Source organism: Quercus robur, chromosome 5 (assembly GCF_932294415.1).
Source record: "Quercus robur chromosome 5, dhQueRobu3.1, whole genome shotgun sequence".
NCBI lineage: Eukaryota > Viridiplantae > Streptophyta > Magnoliopsida > Fagales > Fagaceae > Quercus > Quercus robur.
In genome coordinates, this window is record NC_065538.1 from 27,218,883 (window position 1) to 27,238,524 (window position 19,642).

Consider the following 19,642-nt stretch of genomic DNA (forward strand, 5'->3'; position numbering starts at 1 on the left):
GGTTTAGAGGACAGTCTACGTATCACAGAGGTAGGGCCAAATCTTTTTCAGTTTAAATTCACATCTGAATTTGATCTGAATAAAGTCTTAAGAGGAGGTCCGTGGACTTTTGATAATCAATTGTTATTGCTTAAGCATTGGAGGAGAGGTATGACTGTTGAGAATATAAGAATGGAGACGACAAGCCTCTGGGTTCAGATCTAGGGGGCGCCGCTAGACATGTTTACATCATAGGTTGCTAACGAAGTGGGGAGTAGACTCGGGGCTATTAAGGAAGTTAAGCAGAGAAGAGGGCAGGACGAGTTGCACTATTTCATGAGGGTTAGGGTGGCGTTACCTATCTCAAAGCCCATTCGCAGGGGAAGCTTTATTGCGGGGTCTGATGGAGAAAAACACTGGGTGAAGTTTAAATACGAACGGTTGCCGTTGTTTTGCCATTTTTGTGGCAAACTTGGCCATGATGTAAAGAATTGCGTTGAACACTTTGCGACAACTAAGAATGGAGGCACTGTCGACTACCAATATGGAAACTTCCTTAAAGCCATGGGAGGCCGAGCAAGAGGTGGTTCATTTGAAATAAAAACAGAGGGGGCTGAATACAATCCAGAGGGTGGTGGTGAAACGTCTAGCACCGGTTTTTACAGGTCTAAGGGGGGTCCGATCAGGTGTGAAGCGCCACTGCAACAGAGTAGAGCTGTGGCGACAATAGATGGGCAGTGTAGAAACCCTAGAAACGATGATGAAGGATAGTCCGGATTTTCAAGAATCACGCCACATGTTCACGAACGTAATCACGCCCATGCAAATTACGTGGTGAGTGGTACTGCTGACGTGCATAAAGCAGTAACTGAGCTGAAGGAAAACCCAATACAAAAGGTGGATGGTTTACCTAGTGGGTTGGAGGGCAAGGCATGTGAGAGAACGTGATGGGCTTAAGTGGCGCTGAAGTTATTTCAGAAAAACAATCAAATGGGCCAAATGCTGTAAAGCCCAAGTCATCTTGGACTAGATTCAACAGGATGGATTTTGGGCTTGGGGATTTGCAAAAGGTGTTGTTGCCGTCCAATGGAAAAAGGCCACTTCCAGCAGATTTTGATGGGAACCTGAATATTAAGGGAGAGGAGGGAAGAACTAAGAGGGGGAAAGTAGAGAATGAGGAAGCTTCTGTTTTTGAGAGATCGGCGGGGTGGATGACCACCCTTGCCGGGAGCAATGAGACTATTATGCTGAAACTGCTAAGGGCTTGGGAATCCTTGGACAAGTCGAAGCCTTTGCAAACTTGTGAAGGAACAAGCTCCCACTGTGTGTTTTCTTATGGAAACACGTCTGGATAAAGAAGGATTTGATAATTTGTATGGAGATTTGCAGTTTTAGAATAAAATTATAGTTAAACAACCAAATGCAGGGGGTGGTTTGGCTTTATTATGGAAGAAGGAGGTCGTGATGGATTTGATTAATTATTCGCCTAATCACATTCTAATGAAGGTCATTGAAAAGGATGGGTTTGTCTGGTTTTTTATTGGATTTTATGGCTAGCCTAAGGCTCAGCATAAAGAAAATTCTTGGCAGCTGCTGGAACATCTGAGGAGTTTTGTTAATGGTGCATGGCTTTGTGCGGGAGATTTCAATGCAATTCTAAATAGTGTAGAGAAATTAAGCTTAAGGCCACCTAATTCAGCAGAGATTGATGCATTCAGAAATGTGTTAGACTCTTGTACTTTGGAGGATTTGGGATATAGAGGGTATACCTACACGTGGTCTAATAAAAGGCCTGGTGATGCTAATACCAAATTAAGACTTGATAGGGCTGTGGCAACTATAGAGTGGCGGGCTAAATTTTCGATAACTACAATTTCTCACCTTCCACCCCATGCTTTGGATCATTTGCCAATTTTGGTGCATGTGAAGAGTGTTCAAAGGTTTCAGCAAAAATTCAAAAAGGAGTTTAAATTTGAAGAAGCTTGGTTACTGTGGGAGGATTGTGGAGTAGTGGTTAAAGATGCCTAGGATATGGTGGGAGTGGGGGAGTTGGGTTTAGCTTCAATAAAGGAGAAGATTAAGTTTTGTGGTGAGGAATTGCAAGCATGGGGGTCTTCAAAGTTAGAGTCGAATGATGTAGCCATTAAAACTCTTCAAAACCGGCTGGAGGTATTAAATAGTGCTGAAGTGGTGACTGAAGAATCTAAGGCCGAATACTTGAGTGTCAGCAAATAGTTGGATGACTTGCTATTGAAGCAAGAAATTTACTAGGCACAACGGTCTCGGATCCCGTGGCTTAAACATGGTGATAAGAACACTAAATACTTTCACTCAAAAGCCTCCCAGAGAAGAAGGCGGAATAATATTAAGGGGATTCGAAGTGCACAAAGGCATTGGGTGGAGGAGATGGAGGAGATAGCAAATGTGGCCACTGGTTACTTTGACAATTTGTTTTGTGTAGGTAATTGTGATCAGATGGAGGAATGTCTCAATGCAGTCCTAAGGAAGGTGACGTCGAAGATGCATGATACCCTATCCAATGAGTTTAGTGCTGAAGAAGTTAAAATGGCGTTGTTCCAAATGGGACCAACAAAGGCACTTGGACCTGATGGTATGAATGCTTTATTTTACCAAAGATTTTGGTATGTTGTGGGTGATACTATAGTTGATGCTATGTTGGATTTTCTAAATATTGGTCATATGTTGCTTGATATTAATCATACTTACATTGTGTTGATTCCTAAAGTGAAGAACCCGGAGAAAATGTCTAACTTTAGGCCCATAAGTTTGTGTAATGTGATTTACAAAATAATTTCTAAAGTATTAGCCAATAAACTGAAACAAGTGTTACTTAATATCATATCTCCCACTCAAAGTGCTTTTGTCCCTGGGCGCCTTATTACTGACAATGTGTTGCTAGCATATGAAACACTACACACTATGCACCACAGGAAGAAAGGGAAGAAAGGGTATATGGCGTTGAAACTTGATGTTAGTAAAGCATATGATAGGGTGGAAGTGGCCTTTCCTTCAGGGGGTTATGCAGCGGTTAGGTTTTCCTAAAACATAGATAGAAAGGGTGATGAGTTGTGTCACAACGACTTCATTCTCTGTTCTTGTGAATGGGAGACCGTTTGGTAATGTTCTTCCTTCTAGGGGAATTCGTCAGGGTGATCCTTTCTCACCATATTTATTTCTGTTATACACTAAAGGGTTTACTTCGCTATTGGTCAAAGCAGAGATAGGAGGGACTTTGCATGGGGTGTCTATCTGTAGAAATGCACCAAAAATTACTAATCTTCTCTTTGCAAATGATTCATTGATTTTTAGCAAGGCTTCATCAGCGGAGATTAATTCTATTGTTGAGATCCTTCAAGTTTATGCTAAAGCCTATGGCCAATGCATAAATTTGGAAAAGTCTTCAATGTATTTCAGTAATAACACCACTGTTCGCTAGAAGCAGGAGGCTTTGGGGATTCTTGGAGTGAAGGAAGTGTCTCGGTTCGAATCATATTTGGGTTTGCCTACTTTAGTTGGAAGGGCAAAATACCATACTTTCTCTTTCATTAAAGATAGGGTGTGGAAAAAATTACAGGGGTGGAAGGGGATGATGCTTTCTAGAGTTGGGAAAGAAGTTCTCATCAAGGCAGTTGCTCAGTCTATTCCAACGTATACAATGAGTGTTTTCCAACTCCCATTGAAATTATGTGAGGAGTTGTATGGTTTAAGTACTAGGTTTTGGTGGAGCCAAGTTGGGAATGAAAGGAAAATTCATTGGAAAAGTTGGGATAAACTGACATTGTCAAAGAAGGAAGGTGGAATGGGATTTCGGGACCTTAGAGCTTTTAATTTAGCCATATTGGCCAAGCAAGGGTGGAGGCTATTAAAAGATACAAATTCTCTTCTCTATCAATGCTTTAAAGCAAGGTACTTCCCTAGAACTTCAATACTTGAGGCTATAGAGTCACCTAACTGTTCGTTTATGTGGAGGAGTTTAGTGGCGGCCTTACCTATTTTAAGATTGGGACATTGTTGGCGAGTGGGTGATGGACTTTCTATTAATGTCTATCGAGGATAGGTGGATTCCAGAGTACCCTACAAATAAGCCTTTTTTGTCGATGAGGGATGATGAAGAGGAAGTATGGGTGTCAAGTTTGATCAACCAAGACCTCCATGTATGGCGACGAGACTTTATTATGGCTCACTTCAATCGGGAAGAGGAGGAAGCTATATGTGATATACCTCTAAGTTGAAGGCAAGTCTCTAACTCTGTTTATTGGAAGCATAATAAGGATGGCATATTCACAGTAAAGTCGGCTTACAAGGTTGCAAAAGCTCTTTTGAAGAAGGTGAATTGGGCTGAATCATCATCAAGTAGTGGAGTTAGTAGGGTGTGGGCTACTATATGGAAGCTACGGATCCCAAACAAGATAAAGGTGTTTGGGTGGAGGGCGTGTCATGATATTCTCCCAACTAGAAGGAACCTCAAGAAGAAACAAATTTTGATGGATGAATTGTGTCCGTTATGTGCCTTATCCCAGTAATCAACTATTCATGCTTTATGGGAATGCACAGTAGTGCAAGATGTTTGGCATTGTATTGTAAGGGCTTTGCAAAAGTGTGGGATGGGCCAACTTGATTTTGTAGCTCTGTTGGAGTACCTGCTAGATCGGCTGAACAAAACAGAGGTGGAGCTGTTGTTAGTGCAGGCATGGCTGATTTGGAACCAGCGAAACAGAGTAGTGCATGGAGGCAAATTGCTGGAACCGGGCTGGTTGAACAAGCGTGCAGCTAAGTTGCTTGAGGAGTTCCAACAATTACAGGTCAGCTTACAAGTGGATGCGGCGGTGGGTGCGACTCGGTAGGTATTGTAGAATGATGGAACGCACTGGGCACCCCCACCACAGGCTGTGTACAAGCTCAATTACAATGCTGCAATGTTCGAGGATTCTGCTAGTTCTGGGTTCGGTGCTGTGATTAGAAACTCTACTGGAGAAATTATGGCTGCGATGACAGTTACAGGTCTGGCAGTCCAGGGAAGTGACGTGGCTGAACTACTCGCATGTCGTAAGGTGCTGGAATTCGCCATTGATGCTTGTTTCACGGTGCTTATAGTGGAAGGTGACAGTGTCAATGCTACAAGGTGCATTGCTTCAGGTACGGACAACCAGTCAGCTATTGGACATGTTGTTGGAGACATTAGGCATCTGCTAGGAGCTTTGGAGTGGGCTTCTGTGAGTTGCACTAAGAGAAATGGTAATAGGGTGGCACATGTGCTTGCTAGATATGCCCAAAATGTTAATGTTCATTTATTTTGAATGGAAGAGGTTCCATCAGTTGCTGTTGAGTATGTAAACATTGATGCGTCCTTGATTTAATTGAAAGTTTGATTCCATTTTCAAAAAAATAAATAAATAAATAACTGTTGGATATGTTTAAAACTTTTCTAAACCCATTATTTTAGAAGCCCAATTTTGTGTCTGGATTAAGCCAAACCCATGACTTATTAAGTCAGCCAGTACGTGTAAAGCAGAAATAAATCCCCTAAAATCGTCTCTTTCCTTTCCTAAAACCTGTGATTTTGGTAGCAACTAGCAACGTTATCAAAGGGATGAAATCCCTTAAATCCCTCCCTCTTTTGTTGGTAGAATCTCCAAAGCTCTATCATTCCTTTCTTTCCTTATTACTCTTGGAAAAAGTCACCATTTTCAACGTTCATAAAACTACCGGCTGCAATTGGGGATTTTTTTCAAGGAGAACAAATTCAAATGAAGCCAGCCAAATGCATGAGTGTGGGTAATTTCTTATTATATGTAAGTCAACTCTTCTATATAAGACTAGTTGCAAAAAGATCAATATAGAACGAAATCTAATATCTTTCCCTCTCTCTAATACTTGAAATTTTTGATTGGGCATCTTGTGACGAGTTTGGAGCTCTGTTTGTGAGTGCACACTAACAAAGTTACTGTTGTATCCTAAAGAGCGACCGCCTAAGCTATTTGCACCAAATATCGTAACTATGGGGGCAAAATTGCTTTTTAAGGACAGCAGATTCAGTTCCGTACTTCGGCTATCGATAATTTTCTGTTCTCTACATTCTTATTTCATAGCATTGATATTATTGCATTTGATTTACACTTTTATTAATTAAATTTGACCAATTTTCAATATATATTTCCAACAATAACTACTTTAATTATCACTCATAACGGGGGCAGCGACTACTTCACTTATTGAATAGAAGTTTCCTCTTCAAATGATCACCCCATAAATGTTAAAAAGCGTACTCATAAAAAAAAATTTATATATTTTTGGGTACAGATTCTTTTGACTCTTTTTCCAAATTTATGAGACACCAACATAATAAATTAGGGGGAAAGTACGACAGCAAAGAACACAAAAGGTCCTTCATTTCGCTTGAGTGACTGCAGACAAACATTTTTCATACTAAAAAGTCAACCACAAAGGACTTGGACTCTTTGAATCCAATCATTAAATTTTTCCAAATTAACTTTTAGTTGAATGAGAATCCACAAGCCATGATGTATTACAAGCCTAATAAAACACTCATTTACAATTCCAAACCAAGCCACAAAACTAAAACTATATTTTTTAGGTTTAGGTTAAAAGGTACTTTCAGAATATTTGTTAATTCACCATTTAAGAGTATGATAGCTGCCTCTAAAATTCAATTTTCTATACTCTATATTATTATTGATTTTGAAAATTGTGTTGCCATTTGTAATATAGGCCAAGTCACTTTTTCAGTTTGGCTCAAACAATTTATTAAACACTTTTGAGGGTATGAGAGAATATTGAATCACAAACTATAGATTCAAGAATAAAAAATATGACCTTGATTTAGATAAATATTTAGATGCAATCAATTGCAGAAATAATAGCAGACCAATTTACGCACAATTCAAAGACACCATGGATGACTGGCAAATGTGTGGACTCTAAATACTTGCAATCAAACTTCATCTGCCATATCAAATTAGGTAGCAGTCAACGACTTTAAAATTACATTCAATTCTGATATACTTATATAAATTATAATAAATAAATAAACATTCAGTTCTAGTAATATTTGGCTAATTGCTTAATTTTGTTTGATATTAAATAAATAAATAAAAACTACAAAAGATTCCTACCAAGAAAATTAAATGTTGTTTCAAGACTCTTGATTATTTAATTCATACTATACCTTCAAATCTTATAATTTATGATATGTTAGTTTTTTTTTTTAAATAACGTAAGGAACCTTTCTAGAGAAGAGTCACCTCTAACTAGTAAAATTTACAGGTAAGCATTTTTTGCTAATGCACTAGAGAAAATATTTTAAAATTATAATCTTAAGATTACTATGTATCTAGATGCATCATCCTAAACGTTTGATTGAAGAATGAAGAGGAATCTTTTCCATATCACTCATATGCAATAAAATAGAGTTCATTTGATACACAAGTCAGAGTGGGAGAGTTCAATTTTATCACTCCAACCAAATGAATCACTAGATGTGTTAGCAATCAAACAATAAATATATCATTTTCAATCTCATTCAACTACATTTGTTCCTATAATCCATAGCCTAAACAGAATTAGTAGGGAGAATAGAACTATTGGAAAGACCATCCAAGTAAAATGTTGCACCAAGGGAAGGCTTGACTAAAATGGAAGGCTTAAAATACTATTAGTTTTCTTTTTTGAGAGAGTTTCAACCTATGGCATTCACTCCTGATGATAGCTCTTTATCATCAAATTAAAACATCAATCATTTTTTGGTATAGGCGGGATTGAACCCCAGATCTCTTATACAACCATCAGAGACTTTACTAATTGAGCTAACCAAAACTCACACCATTAGTTTTCTGTTTTTTAACATAGATGATATAACTAATGATTATTACTATTTATTATATTTCTATATATGCAAACAAAGAACAAAATTTACTTGTATATGGTACTGCGCACGAAAATTTTTTTTTTTTTTTTTTTCATTTAGCCTGATTTTACCAACAATTTCGTTAGTTGACAAGAAAAAAAAAAAAAAAAACATATTTGATAAATAACAACTCAAGTTTACAACACTCGATTTCAACAAGGGAAATCAAGTCTTGAAGACTCGAGTTCTATATAAACAACAGTATAATAGACCCAGCAAAGAAAAAGGAGAAAAAGAAAGAGCAAAGAAAAAGGAGAAAAAAGAAAGAGAACTAGAGAGCAAAGAAGAAGAAAAGAGAACACCAGCAAAGAAGCACCAAAGGATCTACAAACTTTGGCCTCCAAGGCCCAATTTGGGCTTGATCAAAAAAGAAGAAAGATCAGATCTGGAGAGAAGAAGAATGATCGATTAGCCTAAGTTTTTCTCTTAGTCTTTTTTCGAAGGAACTCGGGTTTTAGAGACCCGAGTTCTATCATTATGATTGCAAAATCTATCAACTAACAAAATTGTTTGCAAAATCAGACTAAATGCCAAATATCCCCTACTAAGCACACCATTGTCTTTATTTTGGGTTAAGTTACTAACAAGTGTCACATAATGAACAAATTTAAAATTTATGTAGTAATAATTTTAAAGAAAACTATTTTAAAATATTACAGATTGTTCAAAATTTAAATAAATAAATAAAATAAGAACGCCTTTCTTTTAAAAATAACATATGCATGCCTTTCTTTCAAAAATAACATATGCATGCGCTCCATCGATTGCATGATCATCAATGCTCAAGACCCATATATCTTGCTTTTCCAACTTCAACATTCAAACAAAAACAACCCACTCTCCATTATTCCAAATTCAATCAAAAATTAAATTTTACTTGACGTCTAACGGCCCTGTCATAAATATATTGGGTACGTATGAAAAGAATAAATTTAAAATGTTTAATAATATTAGTAGACCAAAATCTGTGTAGTTTAATTTCAGGGTATCAAAACTACATTGTTTTAAGCTTAAGCTTTAGAGATATGTAATGGACATACCATCGATGAGTATGAATGGAAAGAAGAGATTCAGTTACATAATTTTATAAGTTTGTCTTGTTAATGGTTGCCCTTAAAAGCATTTGTTAATAAACATTTTTTAAAAACATTTATATCACATTTATAAGAAATATAAATAGCTGCTACAAAAATTAATTACATTTTTTTCTTTTCCAATAAAAAAGTTCTAAAAATATTTTCTAAACTAATACTCTTAAAGCATCCGTTAATCATTCTAAAGTTAAAGGTAATCTAAAATTCGAGGCAATTCAGCCTATTTTTTCATAAAACTAGTAATCATATTATGTTATGACAAATAAAATAAGAGATATCAGTTAAAAAACAAAACATACAATATAACAAGCCATGTTCTAGAGTATGCACAACGTTCTTCACACTATTCTTTTCAATAAAAGCCATATTCCCCAAAGGGTTTTTTTTTTTTTTTTTTTTTTTTATCCAGTTTTCTACACCAAAAGCAATACTTTCAAGCCTATAACAAATGGAAATAAAACACCAATTAATAATGGATTCATTTACTCAAAAAATACAAAAACAACAAAAATGGCTTGTCAGTATGACATATTTCCTAAAGCGATTTTTTTTTTTTGGGTTTAACAAATCTAGTTTTCTACGACAAAAGCAATACTTTCAAGTCTATACCAAATGGAAATAAAGCACCATATAATAACGGATTCATTTACTCAAATACAAAAACAACAAAAACGAGTTGACAATATGAATTTAAAAAAGATAGACTACCAACTAGTAACTTCAACTTACTGATTTTCGATGTTTACCCATCAAGTAAAACTAAGCTATCCAGACTACCCCAATTCTTCATAGTGTTCATTCTTTTGACTAGACTACCCCAATTATTCATTCTTTGCTAGTCTATGAAATATTTAATAGTTAGTACCAATAGCATTACTTGAGGACTAAAAATAACAAAAAATCAAAATCAATACCGTACATCTAGGAAATTAGTACTGATAGCATAACATCATACAGGCAATTTAGCTAGGCTCAGAATTACATGCTCCAAAACAAAGGAAGAAAGTATAATCCTCAAAAAGAAATGTAATCCTCTGCTGAATATGAATATTCTACATTATGACTAAAACACAACTGCCCGCTAATATCATCCTCTAATTTAATTGCAGATTGGTCCGCTCTTGACCGAAAAACCAACCCATCATGATGGCACTACATACAAAAGAAGAACAGTGTAAGATTCAATCATCCAAACCTATGGAATTGTACTAACAGTCACAGAAGTGCTTGAAATGCTTCCAAAATCCAACAAGCTAGATGGACAAGATAAAGAAAAGCAAAGCTAATGTGTGCTAAATTAAGAAAATGCAAAGAGGTGATCTTACTGTAAGTTGAAGTATCAATTTGCTCAGGAAGCTCCTTTATGTCCACCTCGAACCTTGACTGAACCTGGAAAACATCAAAGTAAAGTCTGAAATTAATATGCGCATTAAAAAGAATAATTGATTCCACCTGTATCCAGCAAAAAAATTACCTGATTAAGAACATCGGAGTCAGATGCAGATGAGACAAATGTAATTGCAAGCCCCTTAGTCCCAAATCTACCAGCCCTGCCCACCTGTGAAAAACAGAACCCAAGGGGATAAAGGGGGCAAATTCAGCTCCAAACTAGTGACAATACTAACAAACATATGCAGATCAAATTGAATTATTCAAATGAAACAAGTACCCTGTGCAGGTATGTATCGGCAGAATCTGGCATATCATAGTTGATGACTATGTTAACCCGCTCTATATCAATCCCCCTTCCTACCAAATCTGTTGCCACAAGAATTCTTGATTGTCCCTCCTTGAAATTCTTATAACGTTTCAACCTGAATAAACATACCATCCAGAATCAGAAATTGAATTATCAATTTAATATCATTTATAAATTATAAGTTATCCAATTGAATTCTGAAATCGTGAGGCTAAAGCCTCTGATCATTCAGCTGGCTAGATAAAATTATGGCAGAACAAGAAAATAAAACAAATGGGAAGAACACATGTACATGGAGGGTCAGGTCGTGGGTTCCAAAGCCATTGGGCAAGGTCATGGGTTCAAAAGCCATTGGGGGCATAACTTACCAATAAAAAACTATTTACCAAAAAGGTAGGTGAGGCCTAGAAACAACATACGGAGCCAAAGCTACACACAATCAATAAGTTTTAACAGAAACAACTAATCCTAACTTTTAATGGTCAAGAAACTCAAAGCTAACATTCCACTATTCTTGAACAACTTAATGTAGCCATCCCCTACCCCTTCACGTCCCACAAGCCTCTTATCCATTCTCATTCGATCACAGTTGGAGAGCAAGTTAAAATAGGAAAACTTGCTTTGGGTTTAGGGATAATTAGGCTAGAAACGATGACTCAAAATATTATTCCAATGCGCCAAAATGTTGAGTTGGGTACCACATATGCAAAGCAAATTTTCTATTTTGACACTAGCGCACAGGCACTAGTGCACACAATCACAGACATGCACCAAATCACCCATTCTCCCACTTAAAATGCTAACCTAGAGCTATTATTGAGCTACTATACAAGCTAATCAAAATTGAGTTGCAGTAAGTTTGATATACAGGCATTGATAAACATCTAGTTTATCACTCTCTGCACAACAAGGGAATAAAATAAGAAATGAAATAGATAGAATGGCTTCAGATTAAGATTAGGCATATGTTCAACGACAACCAAACAAACAGGAGCCTCAACTAAGCATCAAGAATCTGCCGCAAAAGCTTACAATTATTCTACCAGCTTAAAAAATCCAAAAATGAATATTCGAAAACAAAACTATGCAAAACACACAAGCAGCAGTGGAGTGGAGTACTTAGCTCTATGCCCTACAGGCTTTCATAATAATAATAATAGTTCAGTACCAGCCAACCCCTTCCCACCCCCCCCCCCCCCCAACTCTCTCCTCTTTTCAAAAGCCTTCCTGGTAGAACCAAAGTAAAGTTTTTAAGTAGAAAAGAAAAAAGGTTTCTTCCTAAAGCCACACTCACCAACACTAACACACCCATGCACACATACATGAACCAAATAATTCCTTTTCCCACTTGTTAAAATGCTTTCCTAGAGCTGTTAGACATCAAGTTACTATACAAGCACTCATACAAATTGAGTTTCAGCCAAATTTGAGACACCGGCATTGACAACCATCTAAGCTATCACCCTCTGCACAATTAAGGGAATAACATAAGTAATATGATGGGCAAGAAAGGTTGAAGTTAAGGTTAGGAAATGGACACATTTAAAGACATAAACAAACAAGCAGGAACCCCAATATAGCATCAAGGATGAGTTGTAAATGCTTAATTACTTATAGTTATTCTAGACCAACTTAAATAATCCAAATACAAATGCAAAACAAAAAATGTGCAGAACAATTTAATTTTTATAAAGAAATTTTATTGAGAAGGATGAACACCACCCAGTACACAATGTTTACTCAGCTGGTAAAATCAAGAAAAAAAATGCAAAACAAATTAGTAGAGAGAATATTTTATAAGATTCCTACAGACCATAAGTGAAGCAAGATCAAAATCTTTTTTTTGACCTAACAAACAGAGGCTTGTACAGATTATCTAACCATCCCATTCAATTTATAGTGACAAATAATGAGCCATAACTCAGCATATAGTTTAAAAATTCAATGCACTAATGGCTAATGCATTGGTACTTTCCATAATGAAGTGAGTCCAAGCAACAGAAGACAAACCTCTCCTCCTGTGCCATTCCTGAATGGATACAGATAGAGGGGAAGTTACACTCGGTAAGTAACTTGTTCAGCTCAGCAGCTCTGGTCACACTCTTAACAAAAATGACAACCTGATTGAAGTCCAATGCGTCAAGAAGATCATTCAATTTGCGGTTTTTCTCTGCCTCCTTCAATAAAATGTAGTGCTGCACAGAGAGACAATGAAAATGTGCATTAGTTGAATGAGCAAGAGACAGTCAACTGATGAAACAAAAATATTGCCAAAAAAAAAAAGTAAAATAAAACATTGAAGATACCTGTACAAGACCATGAAGAGTCAACTTGGTCTCATCATCAACATAAATTTCCATTGGCTGAAAAAAACGAGTGTCAATATAAAGTGCATCAAAATACCATATTCTACAGCAACCAAAACTCAACAACAATAGAAAAGCAAATAACTGGCAATCCAAAAAGTCAATCCTTCTGAACTACGATGTATTAATTGAACTTACTCATCTCTCAAATAGTAGAAACATCCAGCTACTACCCAAGAAATAAGAAGTTGACCCAATATCCTCACTAAGGCCCCACAAACACAATCACTCAACCGCATATAACCAAAAGGATCAAGAGAAGTGGTTACGCCCAAAGAAAAGTTCAGACTAGAAGTAGGGAAAACTAAAAATAATAGATAAGCAAATAACTGGCAATCCAAAAAGTCGATCCTTCTGAACTACGATGTATTAATTGAACTTACTCATCTCTCAAATAGTTGAAACATCCAGCTACTACCCAAGAAATAAGAAGTTGAACCAATATCCTCACTAAGGCCCCACAAACACAATCACTCAACCGCATATAACCAAAAGGATCAAGAGAAGTGGTTACGCACAAAGAAAAGTTCAGACTAGAAGTAGGGAAAACTAAAAATATTGCAAGCACTACAACTACAAATTCATTCCCTTGCCAATGACAAGGCAAATTGAAACCTATGCCACAAAACTGCACAATTGACACAACCAACAAGGCAATGACATGACATTTATAAATACAAAGAATATCATAACTTTATGATGCCTTATCACACCTCTTGCATGAATTTTTTGCAAACAGGGCGGATCTCTTTACTGAGAGTTGCTGAAAACATCATAACTTGCTTGTCATGAGGAGTCATCTTGAAGATCTCCTGCACATCTCTCCTCATGTCTGTAAAAGATACAAGAACATGTACAACAGAAGGCTTCAAATAAGAAAATTATTATCGCAAACAATGCAATACACTGTAAAGAGAATTGCAAAGATTCAGATTTCAGAACTAATTCACATAAACAAGGGGATAAAAGGAAGAAGAATAAGAAGACCATACCCAGTGATTCTAGCATCTTATCACACTCATCAAGAATAAAATGCCTCACATTCTTCAATCCAAGATCTTTATCCCTTGCCAGAGCCAATATTCTTCCAGGTGTTCCAACAACAATATGAGGACATTCATTTTTCAGCATATCCTTGTGAATCCTGATATTGACACCACCATAGAAGACAGCAACCCTTATATCAGGCAAATAGGTACTGAACCTCTCAAATTCATGACAGATCTGTTGAAGATAAAAACAAAACAAAAAAGGACACAAGAATATTAGGCAACGGAAATACAATATTGAAAATATGACAGCTTACAATGTTGAGATATATGCACATGCAAATAACTTGTTCAAATGGTAAACCACCATCCTCAGACATTTTTAAACTATCAAAATCATTCCACATACCTGATAAGCTAGTTCTCTTGTGTGGCAAAGAACAAGAGCAGCAACTTGACCAGCAACAGGTTCAATCTGCTGAAGACTGGATAGAACAAAGACAGCAGTTTTCCCCATCCCAGATTTCGCTTGACAGATGACATCCATTCCTAATATAGCTTGTGGTATGCACTCATGTTGCACTAATGAAGACCAAAGAAAATTGTAGGAGACGAATCCTCAGTAAGTATAAATGACCTTCCAGATCCTTTTAATGGAAAGGCTATCAAACCAGTTTTCTGGCCCAAATCATGAATATGGAAGTAGTAATTACCTGCATGAGATATAAAGCAGAAAAAGAAAAAGTCAAACTCAGGCCAGCATGAGCCACAAATAACATGCAAGATTAGAAGATGCAAGCATGAAAGAAACCAGAAGAACAAGCATGCCTACACTACAGTCAACTAACTAGTCCCAATCACAATAACCACTCCCAACGAAATAAAAAGCCCAATGCCAACACACACAAACATCATATTTCACAGGTAAATTACAGGCAGTAGTAAGGTTCATTTGTAACAACAAAGCGTCAGTCCTCAGATACTGTTCATCAAAAAACTAATCAGGTTCAGCCAAATGTATTCTTCTCCAAGTAAAATTCATTTTGAAGGGGGGAAAAAAGACTAAACAAGGTTTTATCGAATCACAAAGAACATTTTTGGTTTCCACCAGAATAGAAAATATGGTACTGGAAATAACTAACTGTTCTGTTACAATTTGGAGCTACAATAATATATCCAGTAAAAACCACAATATCATTAAAATATGCTCTTTCTATATATAAGAGAAATAAAATATATATATTTCTTATGTTTCGCAAGGAAAGAGTTGCAAAAACAAGTTACGAGTAATTTGATCAAGAGAGTCCAAAAATTGAGTAAGCTCCCAAATACCCCAAGGTGGAAAGGCACAAAAAAATTCTACAAGATTCAAAATTAAACCAAGATGATATAGCCAGACTGACCGAAACTGCAAGAAATAGACAAGCAGTATATGTGCAAGATAGAAAAAGAAAAACCAAATTTGAAGAAACATCATGAATATACTTAGATCTACATCTACCATCCAAGTTCCCCCCAGAAGACAATTTTTGAAAGTTCAGTACAATTTCAACAAGTTGCCATAATATATTAATTTTGCCCATTGAGATATCATGAAAAGATTGGTTAGAAGTTTGCCTTCGGATGGATGTTCAAATCCTGAATCCACAATAGCTCGAAGAAGCTCTGGTTTCAACAGGAAGTCTCTGAATCCAGAACTGTGAATCCCAACATAGCCCCTACATCACAAGAAAAATTGACAATCAGTACAAAAGATTGCCCATAGATATAGAATTCAACAAATTATCTAGATGCATATGGATTTTCCCATACCAAAATTGAACCATCCAGCACATTACAATCACAAAATCAACTAGCAGTACCAAAATATGCACAATTTAACACTCCAAAAGCATATGGGCAAATTTATTTTTTCTAACACAACAGGACAGCCTAGCAACAGCTGCAATAGCCAGATGGACCTTTAAGACATGACCGCTAGAGTAACGTCAAATGAAATATTAATGTACTAGAACGTTGGTTAAAACTTATTAAATCAGATCCTTGGAAATTTTGGTAACTTTGCTGAGCAAATGACTCTTCCAACATCCAAAACCCAACAATAAATGAAGCCAGAAAAGTCCAAGACTTGGAAGACCAAAACATTCCGGTACTAGAACAACGACAAAAGGAGAGAATATGCCATCCACTCAACTACGACATTTTTACCGCCACCAAGAATTCCCAAAATAAGTATATATCAGCTGTGCAGCAAGTGAAACTGAAAAGCATTACTTCACACCCATTTTAGCACACCACTTGTTCCTTGGCCAAAATCAAAACCCCAAAATGGCAAAACCTCAATCCCATCTAACCAAAAACCACACCAAAAACCCTAAATACCCTTTTTCCTCTTCCAACTTCTCTGCACTCACTGAGGCTTACTCAACCACTTGATAGTAGTCCAGGTAAGTTTTTCATCTTTGAAAAGTAAGAACAGTAATAATAAATAATAATAAATAAATAAAACCACAAACTTTTACTCAAGTAATAACCCATCAGACACAAAGCTTTCAGTTTCTTAGTTTTCTCATTATCCAAACATAAAAATAGCACTTTGAAACAGAAATACAAACATGGGTCATTTTCTTTCCCTTTCAATTTATATATCCCATTAATTTTCTCAGCAACCAAACAGGGAATTGCAAAAATACCTCTTGGCAGAATCAGAAACAGGTTTGGCAGAGGCGGAGTCGAGGGCTTTAGGGTCATCGTCTTCGAAGTCCACTAGCTCTTCCTCGTACTCGTTGTCCTTCACTTCACCCATCTTCTTCCTACACAAACAAACATAAATTCAATTCAAATTTCTAGCGTTTTCAGAGATAAATAAATAAATAACTTAAATCAAATTTGAAAAGAAACGTTGCAATAGTGTATTTTGCTGACCTTTTTAGCACAGAGAGAGAGAGATAAGAGGGTTTTTAGTTTAGGGTTTTGGAGAATATTGAGAATGGAGGAGCGACTGAGAATTCTGTGAAATTAAACCAAAATAATAATAATAAATTTTAAAAAAAAAATTGAGAAAACTTTTTGTAAGAGAAAGAGACCCTGGATCTAGGTCTAGGGTTCGAGAGAGGAGAAGGAGAAAGAAAGGCCAACGAGAGTGGAGAATATATATAGAAAAGGTGGGGGGTGAATGGTGAATTTGACGAAATTGACCTCTGACTTCACTTTATCTTCGTTTACTCTTTTTTTTCTTTTGGATAGGATTCTTTTTTCCTTTTGTTTTTTGCAAGTGCCCATATGGTACCTTTTTTTTCACTTTCTTTTTTGAAAAATTAGTACTATTGGTTTACGTTCTATATGTAATGTAAGATTAAAACATAAACAAATGCATGAACGGTATATTATACCATGTTCATGCAAACATGCACAATAATAATTATCCACCCTTTTTCTGGTTAAAAAATCACCTATTCTTAAAAAATTGTAAAAAGTAAATAAACTATATCGAAAGAATTTGGATAATTTAAATATGACTTGTTTATAGTAGATTCTTTTATGGTCCTTCTATAATTTTAGTTGTTTCTTTCAAACTAATATCATTTTCATATTCTTCTCAAAAATATCATTTTCATATGATTGAACAATTTAATTAAAAATTATAGTGTAAACTAGAAGAAAATATTTTAACGATACAATTAAAATAAATAAATAAAAATTATAGAGAATTATGAAATTTATTAATGTTTTTAATAAAGGAGAGTCACTTGACACAAAGAAAATATAGCTACTTAGGACAATGATAACTTTAAGACACAACTAGTGAAAATTTGCACTCTTGAAAATCATTACCATTATTATGAATGGTGGTGGTCCACAACAAGTAATCTTTGTCCACAAGAGTCGTCCAAGACCAATGACGATTAGGGCATTCTTGAGAAAGGAGAAAAGAGGAATGTGCACCACAAACATGAAAGAAGGACGTCCAAGGATATTATTGGTCGTCCAAAGAAGTATTGGTCGTCCATACCATAAGAGAGTGTGGACAATAAATAATTTGTGCTCACTTACCTAGAGCAACTGTTGTTTGGTTGTATCTCAACTGATGAATAACAAGAAGTCCGGTTAAGATGAAATTAGCTTGAACTTATGATTTAATGAAGCCACAACTTCAACCATCAAGAAAATCACATTATGGCATATGGGTTAAGTGGATAGATGGATATGGATAAAGACCAACACACATGCTCAAAGTGACGGATTTAAAATAATAAAAATATACCATAAATAAAGTAAAATCTTTACAAACAAAGCCTAAAAAACAAAAGGGCACTAAATATTGTCTGGGAATTGGACGAAATACATAACAAAATTATCATTAAAAATAAAAAAGCTAAACTAAGGGGTCCTAGACGTCCTGAGTTGGAGGGTTCTTGTCATCTTTGGAAGGAGGATCCTAGGCATCTTGAGTAGAAAGATTTTCAACATCTTGAGGAGCCTCGGTGGACGGGATCAAAGGAGTGACAGGCTTCTTTACTGCAAGTTGAGCAAGAACGACACCATCATTTTTTGGATCCCGTTTTAACTGGGTGGAGTCGTCGGTCTCCTCAAAGATGATGTCACCAGCAGGGGTTAACGGCAGTAGGTCATCCATGGTGACCTTAGATAAATCCAAGTGTGGGTAGACGAACTTGACCTGTTTCAGGCAATCCTTAAACCCGTCACCATAGTAGACGACGCAGGCGTCAATGAAAGGCTGTGAAGCCTTGAATTCAGTTACAACATCAACCCTCACCATCTCTACCTGCCCAAGAAGAGCCATCAGCTCCTTCTCCAGGCCGCCTTGGCCTCTTGCTTCTTTTCCCTCTAACGGGTCTCCTTCAACTTCTCGTTCAACTTTGTCACCTCCTTATTGAGAGTACGAAGGGCATCCTTGTACTGTTCTTGCTCATTGGTCAGGGTCTCATTGCGCTTGCACAAACGGCTAATCACCCCTTCTTGAGCTACACTATTATCCTGAAACACCTTCATGTGAACTAGCGCCTACAAATAGATCAACCGTCAGCTATTGAACAGTAAAAAAAAAAAGACATACCCATGAGAGGTCAAAAAGACCCGTCGCCCCCAACTCCTCTATTGTCTACTTAGCATAAGGATCCATGTCCGTATCCTTGATGATTGACTCAATCACCTCAACGGCATGTTCCTTGTGAGTAAGAAGACGACGAACAGATCCCTGAATGACGAGACTAGTCGATGTCATCAAACCTTTGCCAACTCCATGGCTAGGTTTAAGAGGTGAAGACTTCTTTGGTTTGTCGCCTGTAGGAACAACCGGTCCTTTCTTGAAAGGACGGTCATCCTTCCCCTCACTCTTTCTCTTGGACAACCCTTTGGTGGCGTCCTTAGGAGTTGACAAGGAGGCACCCTCTTTCTCCTTTTGTTTGTGCGTCGCAGTCGACGCCCTTACTAAAGCCCTTTGCTTGGTTGCCTCCATTTTTGCAAAAGGTAAAAGACAAACGTTATGTAAGCAGATAGGAGTATGTAGCAGATGGAAGGAAAAAGATTAGATATAAGAACTTACGACG

At 36.6% G+C, this 19,642-nt stretch overlaps 1 protein-coding gene across 2 annotated transcripts; it reads right to left on the reverse strand.

The window, feature by feature from the left end:
* Window positions 1–9,909: 9,909 nt before the first annotated feature.
* Window positions 9,910–17,204, reverse strand: LOC126725672 (DEAD-box ATP-dependent RNA helicase 15-like). 2 transcript variants are annotated; one of them, XM_050430491.1, is made up of 12 exons: window positions 16,998–17,204; window positions 16,766–16,885; window positions 15,690–15,790; window positions 14,482–14,654; window positions 14,076–14,307; window positions 13,797–13,915; window positions 13,024–13,080; window positions 12,728–12,912; window positions 10,688–10,832; window positions 10,493–10,576; window positions 10,344–10,407; window positions 9,910–10,170 (listed from the first exon to the last, which is right to left on the reverse strand). In XM_050430491.1, the coding sequence occupies exons 2-12, from the start codon at window positions 16,876–16,878 to the stop codon at window positions 10,160–10,162; spliced, it is 1,284 nt and encodes a 427-aa protein (XP_050286448.1). In that variant the 5' UTR covers window positions 16,879–16,885; window positions 16,998–17,204; the 3' UTR covers window positions 9,910–10,159. The 2 variants fall into 2 exon arrangements, with proteins under 2 accessions (XP_050286448.1, XP_050286449.1); XM_050430492.1 differs by lacking the exons at window positions 16,766–16,885; window positions 16,998–17,204 and having other exon boundaries at window positions 14,482–14,785.
* Window positions 17,205–19,642: the final 2,438 nt, after the last annotated feature.